Genomic DNA, 22,580 nt, shown 5'->3' with positions numbered 1-22,580 from the left:
TAATAGACGTCTGTTGGGTTTTGCTCACAGCTGCCCTATTCATTTGGGATTTCAGACATTGTGCAATAAAAGCCTTGCTAATTACCCAGTAATGAATCATAGGAGAGCCGTAGGTCTGGAGTCGAGTGATTCCACAAATCCCATTTTATTATTAATGGTGGTTCTCACATGTGGAAGCACATTTCTTTCTCGCTGTTTTCAGAGCCTCTATTCCCCTTTAAGACTCAGGGGTGGTATAGGTAAAGCCGAGCTGATGGTGTTCATTTCTCAGATGAGAAAACTGAGGTTCAGCTTTCAAGCCACCTGGCAAAGTCACACACCTCTTACTACGCATAAAGCCATGTGAAAGCAGAGTTCGGGGATGACAGGACGTTCACATACCAATTAAGAGTCGCTCATGAGCAGTATCTAGTGACTTCAAATTGGTGGTTTAAGATTCTTGAGAGAAGTTTGTTCTCACACACGTACTTGGGTCTTGCTTATAGACATCATTTTTCCAAGTAAGTCTTGTCTAGGGAGATTCGTAGCTGAGTGGAATGAGCACAGATTCTGATTTTGCAGACAGGAATTACGGGGGGAGATTTGAGTTAATGCTTGTTCATCAGAGAGCTAAGTGTGGTCCTGTCTCATGCACTCTCTTCTCTTAAAGCCATCATTTCGAGTCACACTCAGAAATCTGACCACAGATCCATTTCCTCTTTGCAGCCTGTGCAAGGCTTTGATTATGCCAAGCAGCACCTGGGCCAGCAAGGGGCAGACGAGGAGGTCGTCCCTGTGACTCAGGAAACGGTGGTCCTTCCACTCCCTGTTAGAGATCCTCCTGCCTCTCAGGAAAGAGACATCACCCAGGACGGAAGCACCATCAAGACGGCCAAGTCCACTGAAACCAGAAAGAGGTAGGCATGGGGCCGACTTCTGCCTTCCCCACCCCCAGCAAAGGGAATAATTGATGGTGAGAGCAGCTGAAGCCCTTGAGTTAATACTACTTTTCTCTTCAAAAATTCCCCTTCATAAATGAAACAAGATAGGATCAGGAGGGAGACAAACTATTAAAGACTCTTAATCTCACAAAACAAACTGAGGGTTGCTGGGGGTGGGGGGTAGGGCGAGGGTGGCTGGGTGATGGACACTGGGGAGGGTATGTGCTACAGTGAGTTCTGCAAAGTGTGCAAGCCTGATGATTCACAGACCTGTATCCCTGAGGCAAATAATACGTTATAGGTTAATAAAAAATAAAATTCCCCGCCATGCTTGTTTTGAATGTTTGAGAAGGAGACTAAGAGCGATGACAAGGATCATAACACTGGCTTCTCATGAGCCGCACCTTGGGAGGTTTTATGTCACTGATCAGCCACAGCAGCAGAGTTTCAGCTTTCACATGTATTACAATGAATTGGGCACTGGTGTCGCACTTGTATTTTTAAATTGTCTTAGAAACAGTGCCCTTGATTCAGTAGAGTTGGATTTTTTTATCTGGCCATTTTTCAAGAGTTCGTGGTTTGAGCTGGAAAACCTTTTTGGGAGGGGGCACCTGGGTGGCTTAGTTGTTTACGCATCTGACTCTTGGTTTTAGCTCAGGTCATGATTGTGAGGTCATGGGATTAGGGTTATGGGATTGGGCCCTGTATCCGGCTCCACACTCGGTGGGGAGTCTGCTTGAGATTATCTCTCTCCCTCTCCCTCTGCCCATCCCCTGCTAAAATAAATAGATAAACATTTTTTTAAAATTTTAGGAGTTTTACCATTAGCAGAGCACTTTGATATGCATTGGAAAGGCTACAGAAAGGTTTGCAGTTGAGTCCTGACCCCAAGGATCTCATGACAGAGGGACAGAGAGAGAAATATCTGGAAACCAAGCATGACATGTAAGTGCTCATAGGGGAGTCTAAACGAAGTGCTATGGAAAGAGAGGAGAAAGAGCTTAATTCTGATGAGGTAAAGGTGGTGGAGGAGCTTGTGTTCTACCTGGGCCTCAGGGGGTGAGTGGAGTGTCAACAGCTGGGGAGAGAGAAAGGCGTCCAGTCCAAAGGAGCTGGGAAAAAAGAGGGACCAGCACACATTCATGCACTGGTGAATGTCCCTAGGGTTTATAGTTCACAGTGGTTGGGGTGCAGTGAAGTATGAAACCAGATGGATGAAAATTGTGGAGGGGCTCGATGGCCACACTCAGGAGTTTGACCTATATTCTCTGGGCAGTGGGAAACCACTGAAAGTTCTTCTGCAAGACAGTGATGTCCAGCCTGTATTTTAGAAACACTACTCCAGTAGCAGTGTGGATGATAGATGGGAAAGATTAGGCTAGAGGCCAGGAGACTGGCTGTAAGGACTTTACAATAGTCTTAAAAAAAGGTAATGAACTCTCTATGGCAAGCCCTGTTGGCTGGCCAAACCAACTCCCATTGCCAAGTCCCTTCTCTCCTTTGCCTGAGACCACAGTGGAGGTTGGGAGAGCTACATCACCCCTGCCTCCTTCCCACTCTCCTTCCCTTCACCTAACAGATATTTGCTGAATGCTCTTCCATGGAGATACTGCAGTGAACAAGACACAGTTCCTACTCTCGTGGTGCTTACAATCTGGTGGGGAGAGCTAGGCAATAAACAAATGGAGAAATAGATGCACAGTACATTGGGTGGTGATGGGTATGGAGAAGAAAACCAAAACGTGGTAAGAGGATAGAGCAATGGAAGGGGGCGGGGGCATGATGCTATTTTAGCCCGGAAGTCAAGGAAAGATTTTCTGGTTAAGTAACACTTGAGAAAGCCCTGAATGAAATAATGTGTAAGCCTCAAGGCTATCTTGGACAAAGATATTTTGAGCAGATGGAACAGCATGTGCAAAGCCCCGAGGAGGAAATCTCTTCGCGTGCTTGAAGAAGAGCCAGAAGGCCAAGGAGGCCGAAGTGAACGAGGGAGGAAGTGGTGACAGATGGGTCAGAGAAGTTGCCTGAAGTTGAACATGTCAAGCTCTACAGACCAAAGTCAGGACTTGGAATTTTATTGTGAGGGAAGATCAGAAGTCATTGGAGGTTTCGAGAAGAACAGTGACATGCTGTGACTTGCAGTGGTAAAAGCTCATTCTGGCTGTTGTGTGGACAACAGATGGTAGAGAGACGGAGTAGAAGCAGAGAGGTAATCAAGAGGCTGTTTATATAGTCCCGGTGAGACATGGCGGTGTGGGCCAAGGCGCGGTGCTGTGAGAAATGATGGGATTCTAGACACGTTTTTGAAGGAAGAGCTCACAAGCCTTGCTTTGCTGATAGATTGTTGTGAGGAGTGGAAATAGAGGGGGACACATTTGCTACAGGTTGTGTTGGAGAGGACCGGAAGAGAAGAAATCTGTAGGAGATGATCACGAGTTTGGATGTGGACACGGTAAGTTTGACATGCCTCTTAGACATCCAAGTGAAAGTCCTCAGAACTCAACTAGCTAAATGAATGTGCAGTTCAGAGGAGTGGTCCAGAGTAGAAATATAAATGGAGGAGTTGTCAGCATTTAGTTATTTAAAGCTATGACACTGGACGAAGTCACCTAGGAGAGTATAGGTAGAGAAGAGATCCAAGACCTGGAATTGGAACATTGCCATGATTAGAGGTCCAGATGATGAAGGAGAATCAGCATAGGAGACCAAAAAGCATTGGAAAAAAAGGCATGGGGAGGACAAAGCAAGAATGGATTCCAAGAAGCCAAGAGAAAGGAGTTATATGAAGGGGGATGGAAGGATTGTCTGTGTCAAATACACAAATTTTGCACTGGAGTCATGCAACAAGACTCTGTGTTTTTTCCCTCCAGGAGTTCTTGGTACCTCAGAAAGATCTAGAGAGAAACAGCAGGTAGGATTCCAGCTTGGGTAGGAACGAAGGTTGAAGAGATATGGATTAGCTCTCAATTGCTCTGCCACAGATTCCTCCAAAGCTTAGCAGCTTAAAACAACCACCATTTCTTCAGCTCGTGATTTTTGTGGGTTGGCCATTTTGGCTGAGCTCAGGTACGTGGTGGTTCTGGGCTGAGCCAGGCTTGGTTGATCTAGCTGGGCTCACTCATGCATCTGTAGTCAGGCAGTAGGTTGGCCAGGTTGGCCCGGTAACTGGGGCCCCCTGCCACAGGGTCTCCCATTCTCTAGCGTCTCCCATTCTCTAGCAGGCTCACTCTGGCTTTCTCACAAATGCGGGCACTTCTCAAATCTTCGCCAGTGTCATGTTTGCTACTGTCCTGTTGGCCAAAGCAAGACACATGGTCTAGTCCAGAGTTAAGATGGGAGGAGACCACCAAAGCTTGGTTACGGGGAGGTGGGAATAAATCAGAATCACAACTACAACCGTCTGCCCCAGCATGAAGAATTGAAACATACGGCAAAGCAGTAGATGAATTATCTGAATTGACTGGCAAATAGAATTGCTTACAGTAATTATTCTCATTATGATCTTTGCCAAATACAATAAAGGCAAATACAACTTATTTATCACCTACTAGAGGACCCTGAAAAGAAATAAATAGAATTACTGAAATTAGGATATTAACACAGCACTGCTGGGAAGAATAAAAATTCCTTTTTACCCATTCTAGCTGAGTGATTTAAGTTGTATAAAAATTTATTTAAAAAAAATTTTTTTTAGAACAAGCATTTCTTCTTGAATTAGCAAGGAGTCTACTTTTGGTAATCAAATTCAATTACTTACCTTGGGAATTTTATTAAGAAATAATAGCTTAGGGGCACCTGGGTGGCTCAGTGGGTTAAAGCCTCTGCCTTTGGCTCAGGTCATGATCTCAGAGTCCTGGGATCAAACCCCGCATTGGGCTCTCTGCTCAGTGGGGAGCCAGCTTCCTCCTCTCTCTGTCTCTGCCTGCCTCTCTGCCTACTTGTGATCTGTCTGTCAAATAAATAAAAAATAAATAAAATCTTTAATAAAAGAAATAATAGCTTATGAAACAAATACAGATAAAGAAAACAATGTCTACACCACTGAATGATTTCTATGCTTGCTTCATAATGTTACTGTAAAAATAGAATTTTGCTAAGGTCTAGCTCTGTCATTGCCAAAGCTATTCGAGAAAGCTCACCTCTGTTCAAGTTCAGCTGACCATGGGAGTCATTAGGGAAAGAAACAAAGATGCCAAAACCAACAGCAAACTCATCATGCATTTATTTTTCTGGCTTTCCATCTTGCCACATCAGGTTCCTGCCTGGTTCCTGCCAGAGGACCACATGACCCCTCTGAATGGGTCTGTTAGGTGATCCAGAAAGTTTCACAAGTAAAAAACAGGAGAAACCAGAAATTTGATGGTCGCTAAAATATCTCGATTTTTAAATCTATTTTTTAAAACTGGTTTAAAACTGAAATCTGAGCATTCAGCCGCTTGCAAACAGACAAGCGTTGCAGGCCCTGTCCCTCTAGCTAAGGCTGTTGGCGATGCTGTTTTGTTGGTCTGCGGCCAGGATTAATGGGTGAGGATCAACCTCGTAGGGACGGCCATTCAATTTGGTGATTGGCCATAACTGTTCAGCAACTGATTAATCCTCCTCACCCCTTCATCCAAGCTCCACGTACACCCATATCCCCAGAAGGGGGCCTACTGAGTTCAACAGCCTAAAACTATAGCCTCACAGGTGGCCCTTTCTTGCCTTCAGAAACATCTTTGCTATTGCCCTGTGAGTGGACATGGACACATACAAATTTCACTTTCTGTTTTTGACCAGATGTTGATGGCCCCATGTAGACATACTGTTATAAGCTGATGAAAGAGTAAAGCAGAGGTGTAGTTTCTCTCCAGAAATGTGCTCATTCATGCCTTTCCCTGGAGTGAAAGGAACAGCCAGAAAATCGTTTCAGGATCAAATGAAGAAAGAATATGCAAATGCTACAAATACCATTAAGTATTTTGTGAACATAAAATAGGTTACAAGAAGTCTTTCTTCTTCCTTCCTCTCTGGACCTCAGTGAGAGTCTTGCTGTCCCAATAAAGCCAGCTGGAAGAGGAGGTGCCATTCTGTAAACAATCTGAGGGCTTCTGTGTTCTCTGTGGACGTGTCTGTGTACATCTAGGACTCAGTGATCAAAGAGCTGTTGGGCAAATAATGTATATTTGATAAATGAATACCTTATCCATACTTTCCCAAGCTGTATTCTTTATATTAGTGTCTTATGGTGAAAGAGATCTGGGGCCAAATAAACCTGGAAATGCTGGATTAAACCAAAGGAAAGGAGTCTCTTTACAGAACTGATCAGGGCCTTTGATATGCTGAAGTGCATTAGGTCATCCAAAGAAGGAAGATAATAAACAAGACTTCCTAAACTTACACTGGCCTGAGGCACGTCTGCCAGGACCATCTCATTTGGCTCCGTTGTTCTGTGGAACCCCTGGGCAGATGTGGCCTCATCCTGTGAATGGGAGCCGGCCCTTTCACTGGTGGTGGTTTTGGGGTGCTGAAGTTCCCAGAGGATGGGGAGAGAGGGGGGAGGGGAAGAAAGAGGAGCATCCACTTTAGAAGCTGCTTACTTACTGGTCAAGGGTTCCATGTCATTCCAGCCCATCTTCCATCGTAGGGGCTGGATGCCTTTATGTTCTGAATTCGGACCATTGACGGTAGAAGAATATGGGGTTCGATGAGGCCTCTGGATACCTGCCCCTGACTGTCTCCACAGAAGGGAAGGCAGTTGGTGTTTATGACAATCTGAGGCCTAAGGAAGCACGAACTGCAGCAGGGGCTCCAAAAGCCCATTTCCCAGAGAGTCCCAGAAGACCAGAATGGGCCCCAAGAGAAGGGGAGACGGCCCCTGGCTTGCCCAGGGCTCTAACCGGGATGTTTTAGGAGACTGTGAAGGAGAGGTGCTCTGGCATGTGGGGAGAGCCCCTACCTGCAGGAGGAACCCTGGTTTCGAGAATGGATCTGCCGCTTCCTCAGCGGGAAGGATCTTCCCACTGTTCCTCAGCCTGGGACAAAACCGCCCACCTCCAGCGTCACATCCTTCACTTGCGAAACAAGGGTGACAATCACCAGACCAGTGGTTTGTCCCTACGATTCACTAAGAGTTCTGAAACCATTTGTGTAGCCCTTGGCACCCAGCTGGTGCTTCTGATGGGGAGCTCTTGGAGAACATGGGGGGGTGTCTTGGTGTCTCTGTATACCAGGACACGTGGCTTGACGCCCGGCAGAGCTGGTGCCCACGAAGCACCTCCTGAAGGGCTGAGCAGCTCAAATTGGTTCGCCTGTTAGCACAGTTACAGAGCATGTGTGTGCACACGCGTGCCCGTGTGGGAGGCAAAGTGACAAACTCAGTGACGTGGTGACTTCAACTTCAGTGGTCAAGGTCTACTCCGTAAAGGGAATCACCAAAGAGAACCTTATGTCTTATGCATGTGCCCGCAGATGCCCCCTGAATCCAGCGCTTTCCAACCCTCTTCAGAGCACTGTGTTTTAAAAAGGGGGCCTGCTTCCAAACACCATCCCCACTGCTTCCACAGTCACTGGGGGTTAATGGAACAGAGATGGGACCTGAGGGCCGCGTTCGCTGAACTTCTCTGCAGAGCCAAGCACTCCCTATAAACAACAGACTTCACCATGGCCAGACACTTACCCCTTGCGGTAGTGTGGGGCTAGTTTTGTTTTGTTTTTTGCTGTTTTCTTTTTTCTTTTCCTGTATCATTTCTTCTTTGTGGATAAAGCCAGAATGAAAGGCGACAGACATAAACCGCAAATAAAATAACCTTGAGAGGAGGCTCTGGAGTCAGAACTTACCGTCTTCCTGTTGCTATGGTTACTTCCAGCAGGTCGCCCAGTGAGAATGGCTCTGTCATCAGCAACGAATCAGGGAAGCCCAGCTCAGGGAGGCGCTCGCCCCAGAATGTCATGGCACAGCAGAAAGTGACAAAGGAGGAGGCACGGAAGAGAAATGGTGAGAAGCCTTCCTTGCCAACACCAGCCCCGAGCCCATCCCACACACACTTGCACACACACACACACACACACACACACACAAGCCCACACTCACAAGCACCCTAGGTTCTCCTCTCTGGTGCGCCCCAGAAAAGTCAGGAGGCTGACCCCCCCTCTCTGAATTATACTCTCGTGCCCTCTGCTCCCTGACCTTATGGAATTGCCCAGTGCTTTAGAAAAGCCCTATGCAGAATGCACTGATGTTTGCTTTGCGAAATTTTCTAATCCTTGGCTGAGTGGACAGGATGCCTAGAACCAGATCTACAAGAGGATCAGATCTCCGAACGGCTGCTTGTCTTGGAGATTCCCCTCATTTTCTTGCCCTGACTCCCTTGGTAAGTTTCAGGGGCTCAGTCTGGCCAGGGAAACCAGGTATCACCAAGCCACCTCTCCCAGGAAACGACACGGTGATCGATAATGTCATCACAAAAATCAGCCCATGCTTCTGCCTTTATTCTCTAGGGAAACAAAACTGGCTGGATTCTCCCTCGCACAGATCTTTTCCCTCCCTCTAAGGGTTGGGGGATAGGGTTTATTTATACGTCATTGGAGCCGCCTTATTGTGTTGTGACACCATCTCTACATGGCATCCATCAGACATGACTGTATTCCGCCCCCCCCCCACCCCGCCCCCAACCCACCTTTGTTCTGACCCTCCTTCCATGGGCTTTCCCCTGCGGTGCTGGCTGGCTGAAGCCCAGGTTCGAGTATCCCAGGCTGCCACTCAGATCCAAAGAAATGCCCTTCAGATTTCAATGGGTTGTAAGGTGGGATCCTGCAGAAAGGCCAGGTGAAAAGCCAAATAATCTGGCACTCCGGTAGACAGGAATTTGATGGACTAGGATTCAGGGTCTCTCTCTTGGACTAGTGCCAGTATATTCCTTTGTTTCCAAATGTCACTGATTTCTTTGTTCTGACCCAAAAAAGAAAGTAAGAAAAGGGATAATGACACAACGGATTTGTCTTCTGCAGGGCAAATGTGGACCTCATTCTTATTTCTAGCCATTATGTAAAGCACTGGTTTAAATTGTCCTACCGATTTGATTCTTGAATTTCTTCTTCTCCTGAATTCCCCATGCCCTGTAACAGAGACTGCTTTCTACACCCAGATCAAGCATGGCATGTGGGGTCTTCTTGGAATATCTACCCTGCCCGGGACCACCAGAAATCCTACCTATCAGCTCTCTGCCATGCCAGCTCACGGAAGTCTTCCCAGAGATATATGAAGTCAGGTCAAAGTCTGTCCTCCCGCACATGTCCCATCACCCACGCCAGTCCTCAGATGACCTTGAATAAATTAGCCTGTGTCTTTCTCAGACCTTCTTCCTATGCGTATGACAACACACACATATCTGTTTTGTTGTACTGCTTTGTTCTTTTAGAGAATGAATCCATGCACCTACTGTTCTATGCCTTTTTCTTGCTTAGAAATGTACAATGCACTCACTCCTCTGTCAGTAAGTCACGTTTACGAGATGATGACTTTCCCTCTCCCTTGCATTTAATCCATAGAAAAGGAGGGAGCAAGGCCTGTTTCCATCCCCATCACTCCCCACCCTTGCTGGTGAGACACTGACCTGCCCAAAATGTTCCTGCCGACCTTCTGTTCTTGTTTTCCACAGCTCTGCTTGCCTCCTTATTGTTTAGGTCACTTTGATTATTTAAATATCAGAAATAACAAGAGCCGGGTGCATGAATAAAATCCAATTATGGCACGAGATTGAGGTTTTAATGTGTTTGTTCTATTAAAAAGCCATCCTTTCTCCAGGTTCATGGTACTTTGTTGCACTGTCTTTCTGCCAGAGGTAAATGCAGTGAGTTTCCACGGGTGGTGGCCTCTGTTTCACTGCAGGTTCCTATTCAGTGGGGTTCAGCTTGAAATTTTCAAACAGAAATGATAGGACCAATTTGTTCACTCTAAAATCCAACAGATGCTAAAGCACATCAGAATTCTAGGCTGGGTCTTGCATGGAACCTCCACTCGCCCTTTTTATCACAGGCTCCGCTATACCATATCCTATCCACGACGTCAGAGCTCATCAAAGTATCAATAGTGTATTTTATTGGATTGGAGGATGAACAGAAGGAAGGAAGGAAAGAAGGAAGGAAATTAGATTGCTGATTTATGCTAGTTAAAACCAAAAGTGCAACTAAGACACAATGAGGTCGGGGCCGGTGACATTTATGACGATGCTGGTGGTGTATGGTATGTGGGACACTTCCACAGTTTAACTGCGGCCCTTTCCTTTAGCATTCTCTCACATCTTTCCCTTTAGGGACAAACTATACATCAAATATGCCCATGAACTTCTTGGACTCCCTCACTTTCATATATCAATATTTAATATAATGTCTTTTTACATAATCTTTTGGGGGAGGGAGGCAGGATAGCTAATTATCTTTCTCTTAAACCTGGAGAGATTATTGTGCAAATCTGAATATTTTTCAAGAATAAGGTTGGAAAAGAACTACTGTTCATACAATTTCCAGGATACCCTTTTCCCGTCCCATTACAGTTATACTGTCTCCTTACCCTGTCCACAGGGTGGCAAGCGAGGGTATCACAACCCAGAATCATTAAAAACACTGAGTAGCATCTCTTCACCCTCTGAACGGTTTTGTGATAGCATAATTTTAACTTTGACGTGTTCACCTGTTTTGCAGATACTAACAACTTCCTACAATCTCCTTTTCTAAGTCAGGAAATTTTTGTCATTCCTTAATTCATTTATTCAACAAATCCCTTACTAAAAGCCAATTGCACATGAGACCTCATGAAAGGCAATAGGCATCAGCCTTTTAAAAGGTGGAGTTTCTATTCCAGGGGAAGGGGCAGGGGACAGGTTAAATCAATACACATCAGCAGTGATAAGTGCAAAGAAGAAAATGTACCTGGGTGATGGGCAGGCTATTTAAGATTGGTGGATAAAGAAAGGCTTTTTCAAACTGCAGTTGAAAAATAAGAAGGAACTGGGCATGCAAAAATCTAGGGAAAGACGGGGTGCCTGGGTGGCTCAGTGGGTTAAAGCCTCTGCCTTCAGCTCGGGTCATGATCCCAGCGTCCTGGGATGGAGCCCCGCATCGGGCTCTCTGCTCAGCAGGGAGCCTGCTTCCCTTCCTCTCTCTCTGCCTATCTCTCTGCCTACTTGTGATCTCTGTCTGTCAAATAAATAAATAAAATCTTTTAAAAAATTTAAAAAAAAAAAATCTAGGGAAAGAGCATTCTGAGCAGAGGGAACACCTAATGCAAAATCCCAGAGGTGAGAACAAGCCAGGTGTGCTCAAGAAGGCTGTTGTTGCTGGAACAGAGTGGATAAGAGAAATAGGCTCGACCATGTGGTCAGGGCCAAAGAGGAAAGACTCTGGGTTTTATTCTAAGAGAGATGAAGGCTTTGGAGGGTTCTGATCAGAGGAGTACTGTGATCTGGTTACCCTTCAAAGAGATAGCCATCCTGGCTGCTGTGACTATGTATCTTGGGCAGGACGACAAGAGTGGAAGCTCCCAGAAGGGAGATTATTTAGGTATATGAGGTACTTACTGCTGTGTAACAAATGGCCCCAACAACTGGCAACCAAAAATGACCATCTATGTTTATTCTGTCCTGTTCTATCTGGGTCAGGAATCCAGGAGTGGCGTAGTTGGGTGGTTCCGGCTCAGGAGGTCACAGTCAGGATGTTGACCTGGCCTGTGGTCATCCGTAGACTTGACCCGGCCTGCAGACTCCACCTACAAGGTGGCTTGTCGGCAGGAGGTTCAGAGTCCTGCCATATGGACCTCTCCATAGGGCTGCTTGGTGTCCTCGTAACAGGGCAGCTGACTTTCCCTGGAATAAGTGATTCAGGAAAGAGCAAGATAGAATCCACAGGGTTTTTTTTGTTTTTTATGACCTAGCCTTGTCATTTCTGCAATTCCCCAGGGGTTACACAGCTCAGTACTATTCATTGTGGCTGTGAATATCTGGAGGTGAGAATTACTGGGTGCCGTCCTGGAGGCTGGCTGCTGTAGATGGTGTCATAGCAGTTGTCCAGGTGGGATATAGGTGGTGATCAGGCAGGAATTGCCCAGCAGAGCTCTACTCCAAAAAGACGTGTGTGTAGAGCTTTTCTTCTGTCATTGGCTGTTTCACGTCCTCCTATTTGCAAATAAGTTCACAGAACCAAAAAAAAAAAAAACACTCCAATTATAGCCCACTGTTAGACTCTATGGAGTCTGAGCCACATCGTACAATAACGATTTACTCCGCTTACTTTGGCAAATCTGTGATTATGATAAGTGACAATATGATACAAACTATGTGTTTCTCAATAATTTAAAGAACATCCCAATGTCTTGAGCAAGCAGTAGGAAAGATGAATACACTTCTCTTACATTCATATTTTACAGAACACCTATTTTGCTCCCAAATTGCCCACTGGTCTAGTTGTTTGAACGGGATCCATTTGTCTCTCGCCCAGCCGTGTTCAATAAACTGTCATTCTTAGAGCTACCTAATGGGAAAGTGCTTTAAGCACAAGTCAATCAGCAAGATCCCACCGGCTCTGGGACTTCATCCGCAGCTTAGTTATGGACACACAAGGCAGACTGGTGTCTTTCAGCAATCAGAGCGGAATTATCTGTCAGAGGGGAGAATTAATTTAACAGAGTGTAGGCGGAATTCACTTTATTTAATTAGGGAAGTTGTCGATAGTGTTATATTCGTTTCTCTGGAGGTTATTTCTTAGTTTTCTTTTGTTTCAACCAATGACAAAACCCCAAACTGAAATCATTGGAGAAGCAGCCTTGAGAAAGACAAAATAGAGCATCAGCCGTAATTCCTACGGCCGGCTGACCAGGGAAGACTCATTGCCTAACCTTGGGCGAAAACGGGCAGCTTTGGTGCCAGAGACTGGAATGAATGCTGTTATTCCATTGACTGTCATATTTTAAGAATAGTTGCCAGCTTCGGCCAAATTGTACTTTTTTCCTCTCCGACTCAAACACAGAGAAAAAAATTTACTTTTTTTTTTTTTTTCAAAAAACATTTGTCACGGTTTTGAAAGGATGATTTTTGCTGTTTCAATTCAAACCTCTATGATTCTTTCCTACCCGTTGATAATGCGGTGAAGGAATGACTAGTATAGATCTTAAATTTAAGAGAAGTCCTTGAACAGTAGTGAGCCCTTGGCACCGAACCCGACGCTGTGGTTCCCGAGGCCATGATGAGTAATGTAAGGTCCTCAGCCAGGGAGCCTTACACAGATTCCCCCACGACCATGCAGCATCCCCACACAATAAAAAAATCAATGTGTTTATGTTGTGCTTCAGTGCTGGCGAGTGATGAAGAGGATGGAGCCGTGCTTTTTGACAACGCTGGCAAGGCGGCTGCCGATCCCTTTGACACGTCTTCCGGATCCGTGCAGCTCATTGCCATAAAACCCACAGCCCTCCCCGTGGTGCATCCCACATCGGACAGGAGCCAGGAGTCGGCGGCCCTCAATGGCGAGGTGAGCGTCTGGGGACCAGTGCAGCTGGGCCTCTGGGGACTCAGACCGGGGAACACCATCTGGGCGAACTGGATGCGGGTTACGTGTGGTGTCTAGGGCTCTATCAGTCATTTTTACCTCTGGGTGTGCAGGTCTCAGTGGTACCAATCAGGAGGCAAGTCACCCAAAATGAGTTTATTGGATGATTTTTTTTTTTTTTAAACACTGGTTATGGGGCACTTGGGTGCCCCCATCAGTAAAACACGTGACACTTGATCTTGGGATCGTGAATTCAAACCCCACGTTGAGGATAGAGTTTACTTTTTTTAACTGTAATTATGAAGAGAAACATCAGAACTTCTTCCCCATCCCCTTACACACATACACAACCTTCCGTCTTCTTCGGTAACACTCTTAACCTTTTCGTCATGGGTTGTCAGCTGTAGTGGGATGAAAGGGGCTCAAACTGATAAAGGACTAGAGAAGAAAATGTCCTACAGGCAGGAATGTCGCCTACTACAGGAGCTTTGAGATGACTTTAACACTTTTTAGCCAGCTTGAACCAACCGTTTTCCTGCTTCCAGGAGGCTATCAGTGCATTTCAGGATGTGAATCAGTTTTCTAAAGAGACTGAAAAAATTTTGTAATATACTTCAGAGACTCGTGATTTGACTAAAGGAAACAGATGGATGGATGGTAGCTATGGGCAGTTTAGAGAAGAGCAAGAGAGGAAGTCAGGTAGAGAGTATCTGCCATTCCTCCATCCCCCGCAGCAGAGTGGCGGTGGGCGGAAATGTTTCTGAGCTTTTATGACCATGCACGTGGAACCCGCACATGGGCACCTACCTGACATGTGGGTACACACCTGCTTCAGGTTTTCTCTCTTGTCCAGCTGTTGTGTTAATTGTTCATTTCATTTGTCTGCAGACTGCAATTGTTACCTACAACAGGTAGAGATTTCCAAGGTTGGAAAGTGTTTTTCCCATCACACCTCGAGGAACATGCCAGGCCCCTCTACACCTGGGCATTGTAAACCACATCAGGATTTCAAGGCTGCTGTGGCCACAGACGTCTCCTGGTCCTCTTGGTCTTGGTTTCCCAGCAAACCACCGGTGGCAGGAAGGGGTAGGAGAGGAGAACAGCCCTACTCTGGGAGCCTCGCAGGTTGTGCCAGGAGGGTAGCCAGACTGGGATGGAGGCAGCTGGGGCCTGGAGCTGCTGACCCACACATCACAAATGCCCCTGTGGAGTGGCATCCCCTGGAAGAGAGCTTCGAGGTCCTAGAACAACCCAGGAGGGCCATGGGCTTCAGGGGCTACCCCCCTAGTAGATTGGGCTCATGGAAGGGGTGAGCACTGGGGACAGAATGTGGGGCAGTAGGAGAACCAAAAGCATGACCACACTGTGAGTGGAGGTTGGCAAGTAGGAGTTGGCAGCTGCCCAAAGTAAGGCCCTGTGACTCCCACCAGACGGTCCCCTGGGCTCTGAGGTACCCTGCAGTTAGTAGCAGGCCAGGCTGTGGGCTCAGGGGAGAGGGGTGGTAGCCTCCTAGAAAGTCTACCCTCTGCTCTCCTGGGCCTAGAGAGGGGTCAGGGGGCCCCAGAGGTCACTCAGAGGGCAGGGGTGGGGTGGGCACCACCTCCTGCCCACTGTGTCCAGAGTCGGCTGGACCTGGGCTGCTCCATGGCATGCCCTCAGGGGTTGCCCAGCGAGACTTATTGCTGGAGCCCTCACCAAGGGATGGCTGGGCACTGGGCAGCTGGGAGGGCCAGCAGTGCCTCACACAGGGGCCTGGGTCCTTGGCAGAATCTCCCCGCGTGCCCCTGCTCTGCCAGCACCAGCACAGCGCCTGGGTTGGGATCAGGCTCACGGTGACCACCCAGATGCTGCCCTTGGCCTCGGGCTTTGCAGGATCTTTAGGCACCTTGCAGAAGCATCAGTTGGAGCAGAGATTGTGGGGGACAGAGTCCTCCCAGGCCTTCTAGTCCTCCCTGAAAAGGGGGATGTGGCCGGGACCTGACCTGACAGATGATCCGGGCCTGCTTCAGCCTGCAGGGGGTGCGGGCTGGATCACCAAGACAGTCATAGTCAAGTCGGTGCAGGGGCCTTGTTATGCCCCAAATATCCCTCCTTCCTCTTGGGGAGCTGGGAAGACAACTCCGACCTGGGAAGCCCCAGGCGTGGGTTGCTGCTGGGCCCCATGCAGGGGGAGTGGGCCAGCAGTGGGGACAGGGGCCTGGCCCCATGGAGGGCACAGGGCAGTGGGGGACTGTGGTGAGGTGGGCGAGACCCGAGGGTCATCAATTTTTAAAAGAACTTCACTGGTTATGGATCTACAGAGAACTTCTATGCCAACTTCCTCATAGTTTAGACAAAGAAACCGAGGCCAGAGGGTCAAGCGGCTTGCTCAGAAGCACACTGTGGATATTGTGAAAGCCCCGATGTGGTGTTCAGGCCCCCTGGCTCCCTGTCCAGTGCTCTTTCCCTCTCTTTGACTTACTGCAGCATGTCAGTGAAAAACAGCATTGTGCTTAGAAGAGTACGGACTCTCAAGCTATCCTGCAAGGATCTGAAGCCAAGGTCTTCTACTTAGTATTTATGTGGCCTTAGGCAGGTTAGTTCATTTCTTGATGCCTCGGTATTTCCATGTGTAAAATGGGGCTATTGGGAGGATCAAATGAGTTACTATAGGTAAAACACTTAGAACAGGGCATAGCAGATTGTAATGTACAATCAGTACATTATTATTATTGTTGTTGTTGTTGTTATTAGTCAGCCAATGAGCATGGATTCATTGATCATTTATCGTCTTATGTCTCTTGGTTCTATAATTTGGGAACCTTCAAGTCTTCTCAAAGCCAGTCATGCCCACTGAATCTTTCCTTAGGCAGTTCTCCCACCTGATACACAAGCCCAATGACTGGAGGCCTCTGAGGGGGTCACTAATAACCTGGTAAGTGCTCTTGATTAGGACGTCTGCCCAGTGTGGACCTAGATAATGGGTGCCTTGCCGGGATTTTTTCACCCCAGCTTCCTGATGTGACTGTCATGGGGACATGTTCTAGATCTCAGTGAAATTCAACGTCCAACTCCTTTTTTCTGCCAGGCCCATCACCCTGTCCCAGAAGGAAAAACAGATGAGTATTTTACCTGTCCAGAAATGGATACCTGTTACATTTTGGCAGTTAGAGGAACGGACCTTGCTGGCATTTGGATTGGAAACGAGCCCTGAAGTGTTCTCTGTAATTTACTGCTTTGTAGCATTTAAGACAGATTGTCTTAGAATTTTCTTCCTTCTTCTCTTATGGGTTGGCTTGTTTCACTGAAGAAACCACAACCCCAAAGCCATCAACTTTCCTTTTATGAATTATAGGTAATTCATTTAAAAATTATTTTAAAGAAAACATAATAACCACATAAAATGTTCAGAAGAAAAAAGAAAAACCACTATAATCTCACTACCCTTACATATCCTGTTTTCATTTTCTGTACCACCTCCCCAGACTTTTGAACAAACTCATGTATATTTTAGAATCTCATACAGACAATTTTATATCATATCTTTTTTTAAGACTTTATTTATTTGAGTGAGAGAGTGACAGAAGGAGAGGGAGAAGCCAGCTCCCCACTGAGCGGGGAGCCCGACATGGGGCTCAATCCCAGGACCCCAGGATCATGACCTGAGCTGAAGGCAGATGTTTTTAACCGACTGAGCCACCCAGGCGCCCCATATCTAAACATTTGCAGTTGTTGCTCTTATCTTTGGGATGATCATTGTTCATGACCTCGTTGAGTAGGTATACCATTGATTGGAAAACTGGTCGCCCATTGGTCAAATCTTCCTGGTAATTTGTGGTTTAGTTTTGGTTCTGGTTATTATATCTGAGTAATGTCATGCTTGACTTTTAAAACCTTCTTATTCTGAGATAATTTTAGATTTACTCAAGAGTTGTGGTAACAGTACAGAGAGCCCCATTGGCTCTTTACCTAGCTACCCAGAGTGTGAACATCTTTTTTTTTTTTAAGATTTTATTTAATTATTTGACAGAGAAAGAGCATGAGTGAGCACAAGCAGGGGGAGTAGCAGGCAAAGGGAGAGAGAGAAGCAGGCTTCCCACAGAGCCGGGGAAGCCTGACACAGGACTCAGTCCCTGGACCCCAGGATCATGACCTGAGCCAAAGGCAGCCACCTAAGTGACTAAGCCGCCCAGGCACCCCCGAGTGTGAACATCTTACATAACCATAGAATAATTTTCAAACCCAGGAAATTAACATTTGTACTCTGTGATTGACTAATCTACAGACCTCATTTGAATTTCATTGGTTTTCCCACTAATGTCCCTTTCCTGTCCCAGGATCTGGTCTGGGATCCCACATGGCATTTAGTCATGTCTCCTCCAGTCTGGAACAGTTCCTCAGTCCTTCTTTGTGACCATTCTTTGTCTTTCATGATCATTACTCTTTTGAAGAGTACCGGCCAGTTATCATAGACCATGTCTCTCAGTCTGGGTTTGTCTGATGTTTTCTTGTGATTGGATTGTAGTTATGCATTTTTGGCATAACCACGGGGTTGATGGGCCCTTTTGTGGGCATCAAGCCCTTGATACTGATATGTCTGATTACTGGTGATGTTAACTTTCATCTCTGACTTTGAAGCCCTCTTGGAATGTTGCTTAAGGAGAGATTCCAGAAATGGGATTCCTGGCTCAGAAGATGTCATCCTAGCTCCTTCTCTTTGCCTAGTTTTCTTGGTGGCAAGCAGAATGAGGGAACAATGAAGACTGTGAAATGCTACCAGCCGAAAAATACCGTTAAGGCCCAGGGTGGGGAGACCTTGGCAAAGGTCAGAAAAAATATGCCATAAATATAAAACATCTAAAGTAGAGCCTGTGTTAGTGAACCTTGGGCCTCATCCTATAGATCTCTCTCTTATCACTAGATGAATTTTCTGTTTATGAATTACAGAAAACTCTTTTAAAGATTATTTTAAAGAGAATATAATAATGACACTATATATGGTTATGTTAATAGAATCCAGTCTGATTACAAACAGCACGAATGAGCCTCCATATATCATCCAGTAGATGTCAGGCTGATTTCACCAGTCAGCTCTGCCCATGGGTATAACGTCCTCATTGTTGGTTATTTATTTACTTAGCATAGCCATCTGCTTGTATCTTTGACCGGTCAGAAGGTGTGTAGGTGTGTTGGCCATGTTCCTTCCTATATGACCAGACTGGCTTTGCCCTATCCAGTAGGAACTAACTGACATGAGTGGCCATACAAGGCTTCAGAATTACCTCTCAAGAAAGATACAGATTGACAAAAATAAGCTCCTAATGCAGGTTGATAGAGAGAACTTGGAAATAGGACGTCTACTCTGCCTTCTCCCTCCATTCGTCCCAACTCAGCCTCTTTGGAAATTGGCTATCTTGTCCAACTGAGCATGAGCTAAATGGCCAGGGGAGGCCATTGGGTTCCTCAGGGCTGGAACTACAAGTGGAGTACCAGGATCCAGCTGGGCTTCCAAGTCAGAAGCTTCCAGACAGGGGAATCTAAAGGGTGTAGGTGAGATTAGCCCAACACTACAAAGGCCTGAGCAGACTTACTTAGAGTAGGGAGAAGAAGCCCCTGATGGAAGGTCCAAGTAGCGTATGTGAGTGTCAGGCTCTATTTTGTTTGTGACCCACTATTGTGCGTTGGCCTTGAAATGGGACACAGGTGGGTCTAGCTGGCTTGAAAGACCAGAGGTGAAGCCTAGGACAGCTTTTGCAGGAATTGTGACCTGATGACAACCTCCCATGTGTTGGCCATGCCTGGTTGGATGTGGCCTGAGACTCTTTCTCTCCCCAGGTGAACAAAGCCCTGAAGCAGAAGTCAGACATCGAGCACTATCGGAACAAGCTGCGCCTCAAAGCCAAGAGGAAGGGTTATTATGACTTCCCCCCAGTGGAGACGAGCAAGGCTCAGACAGAAAGGAAAAAGATGTACGAGAAAACCCAAAAGGAAATTGAGCACGTTTTGGATCCAGACCCAGAACTCTGTGCCCCATTTGCTGAGCCTAAGAACAGGTACAGTGTCTAAGGGATTCTCTGATGGTCCCTGTCCCATTAGTGGGTTGAGGGCAGAGGGTGCCCTGGGTAACAAGGTCTTGGTCCCTCTATCTGTTACCTTACGACTGTGATCTTTGCTGGCTGGTGATCTGGACCATGCTGGTCCGTGCGAGCTGGTGCTCCATAATGGGTTTAGAAAAGAATAAAATTGAAGCCATTAAAAAAAGAAATACTTGGGTAAACAACCACAATTGTCGTTTAGCTCAATAATATTTCAAACCAGTAGCCATTTCAGAGCTGGGTGAAGATACAATTACCACCTGCCTGGTTATGCCACTTCCAGATCAAGGGACATTGTATTTTTCAATTAACTAGTGGCTCTTGCATAAGGAATGCCAATTTCATGCCTCACCCTTTCATTCAGCTTTAGTAGGTACTTGTCGCACAGCGACTCAGCGCTCTGTGCTGGGTTCCTCTCTGTAATTCATAGATTTGTTCATTTATTTGACATTGATCATCACTGACTATGCATGAGGCACCGAACAAGTTGCTGACTGCTCTCGTGGTCCTAGAAATAAATTCATTCATTCATTCATTCCACTCATTCAGCATTCTATGGTGGGCAGAACAGCCCAGTGAATGCTCTTATGAGACTTCCAGTCTGATGGGAGGAAAAAGATAACTACCCGAGAAGTTTGTTACTCACAAGTGCAATGGGTGTTTGCGATGTGATGGTCTGTAAGGGGGGCGAGCTGGCCTTGGGGGCGGGGGGGCGGGCAGGGCCAGGGGTTTGAACTGGCATCATCCCCAAGCTTTTTTTTTTTTTTTTTCAAAGATGTATTTATTCATTTATTTGAGAGAAAGAGAGAGTGAGCAGGGGGAGGTGCAGAGGGAGACGGGGAGTGAGAATCTCCAGCAGAGACTTCCCACTGAGCGTGGAGGCTGCCACAGGGCTTCACGCAGGGCTCAGCCCCACAACCCTGAGATCATGACCTGAGCCGAAATCCAGAGTCGGGCACCTAAACGGCTGAGCCTCCAGGCACCCCATCATTATCCCAAGCTTTGTTGCTAACTAAGCAGATTGACCTCACCTACTGGGTAAAGGAGAAGAGGCTAGCAAAGCTGAACATGACCATCTCTCTTCTTTTCCATCCCACCCTAAAGCCCTCCTTGGAAGCATTTTTATGGGTCGAGACCCTCCCTTCCAAATATACATTCTCCTTGGCAAGAGCCCCCTGGCTCTGGGCATGCCAGCTCTCCGACGCCCCCGTACATCCTATTGGCAGAGTCACCCTTCGCAGATGAGGCAAGACAGAACAGCTCCCGGCCTGAGCGGCCATTTGTTCAAAGCAAAAGTGACTGTGTGACAGGCTTGGATGGAAGCCACAAAATAAAGTTGGGAGGTAGGGCTGAGTTTTAGTAATTGAATTGACATAATTTATTTTTAATAAAGAGGGAATTTGAAACCATGGCTTCATTCATCATGCTTCTGATTAGACTCGATGGGTGTGATAAGCTAGTATGAAAATCCCACTTTGACAGGGCTCACAATGCACGTGTCCCCGTGTTGGTAAGTGTAGAACAAAGAGAAGAAGGCTATGGGTTTTATAGGAAGGCTGGCGGCTTCTTTAGCTTATAGGTCACACTTGGGGATTTTTTAGCTCAGCAGTCTTTTATAGACTGGGGCGGGGTTGTTTTTCCTGGGTTTCCTGCTGCCACTTGGAAAATGAATCAAAGATTGTGTGCAAATAAGAGGAACTTAGCTTGGAGGTTATTTGGGAAATACATAAGAAATTTTGGTTGGAGCTTTTTGTAAGGAGAATGGACACAACACCCCTCCCCCACCCCGAGATCTATCCCATTGCCCAGCAGAAGTTCAGGCTGGATCCTCAAGGCCCTTCCCTAGCCTGCTGATGTCCTGAGTGTGTAGTCCCTTCTCCATGAATGTCTGTGGAAGAAATGATTGAATGACTCTAAAAATAATGTTAAAATTTGTTCCGCCAGTGAAGGGAAAAGTACGGAAGACTACAAGTTGGGTGGGGGGAGGGGGGAGGAATGGAGATGAGATCAGCAAGGGATGGGATTGGGAAGGGAAGGATTCACAGAGAAAAAGAGAATGACGGCGGCTTGGTAAGCTCTGAGGTGTCACTGCGGTCACACTCTGCCGGTGAGGCCGGGGCCACTGCCAGTGTGTGGCGCCTGTTCTCACACTCTGGAATTACCTCGTAACTGCTGCTCCCAGTTCCGCTCTGCAGAGATTCTGCTCTCGGTGACCTCTCCATGGCAAGGGACGCGAGAGGAACGCGTCCTCCAGTCCAGGGGCAGCGACAGTAACCAGGACTTTACCCCGAGACCTAAATTAGATCAAATCAAAGACAACGTTTAGGTTCCGAATGTTGACTCATCCCAACATCTTTTAAAAGGGTCTTCACAGCTTTTTCTTTAAAGTCAGAAGAACACCCCCATTTTTATGTTATAAACTCTTACCTGGAGGCACGAAGACCGTCGTCACGTAACTGAGGAAGATGCTGGCAGAGCCGCCTCCCCACAGATTCCCTTGGCCCCCACTGCTCCCGGGCAGCCCGCATCCAGCAGCGCCCTACGGCCCGCAGGCATCTCTAACTGCCATCCAGGGGACTTTTCGGAGGCCCCCACCAGAAATGTGGCGTGGTTGACGGGCCCCATAGGGGCTTCGGACAGGGACAGATACAAGCTGATGGGGAAACACCCTGGCAAGAGAACTCTGAGTGTAAGCTACACTGTCATAATAACCACGTTTTCTAGCTTCTGTTGGATGTTCGACATCTGGGGCCTGGCCGACTCTGGAGAAACCGCCCCTCCCAGGGCCATCTGGCAAATTCTGAGGTAGTACTGGGCTCACCTGCCAAGTACACCTTTTTTATGTGAACCAAACAAGCCGGGGCCCATCCCCCAACCTTCTCCTTCACATAGGGCTCTCCCACTCTGGGCTCCAGTCCCTGTGCCCTGATCACCTGCAGGCTAGTTACCCCACAACTGGGAACGGCCCCTCTGCCCCAGAGACTGCTGAAATGATCCCAGCCATCCAAGCCGAAGCCTGTTTACCCTGCCTTGCCTGTTCCTCCCCGAAGAAACCACAAGAAAGCCTCTT

General features: G+C 47.0%; 1 protein-coding gene across 1 annotated transcript in view; it reads left to right on the top strand.

The window, feature by feature from the left end:
- The window catches only part of LOC111150149 (KIAA1549 like), a 110,982-nt gene that overhangs the window by 42,269 nt on the left and 46,133 nt on the right, over positions 1–22,580 (top strand). The window contains exons 11-14 of the mRNA XM_022507539.1: positions 706–896; positions 7,766–7,893; positions 13,240–13,418; positions 19,251–19,468. Coding sequence (XP_022363247.1) covers positions 706–896; positions 7,766–7,893; positions 13,240–13,418; positions 19,251–19,468 — 716 coding nt within the window. The remainder of the gene's footprint in view (positions 1–705; positions 897–7,765; positions 7,894–13,239; positions 13,419–19,250; positions 19,469–22,580) is intronic.

Source organism: Enhydra lutris, unplaced genomic scaffold (genome assembly GCF_002288905.1).
Source record: "Enhydra lutris kenyoni isolate GAN:26980312 unplaced genomic scaffold, ASM228890v2 scaffoldscaffold22, whole genome shotgun sequence".
NCBI lineage: Eukaryota > Metazoa > Chordata > Mammalia > Carnivora > Mustelidae > Enhydra > Enhydra lutris.
The sequence above is the reverse complement of the archived record's forward strand: the minus strand, read 5'-3'. Positions and strand labels throughout refer to the sequence as shown.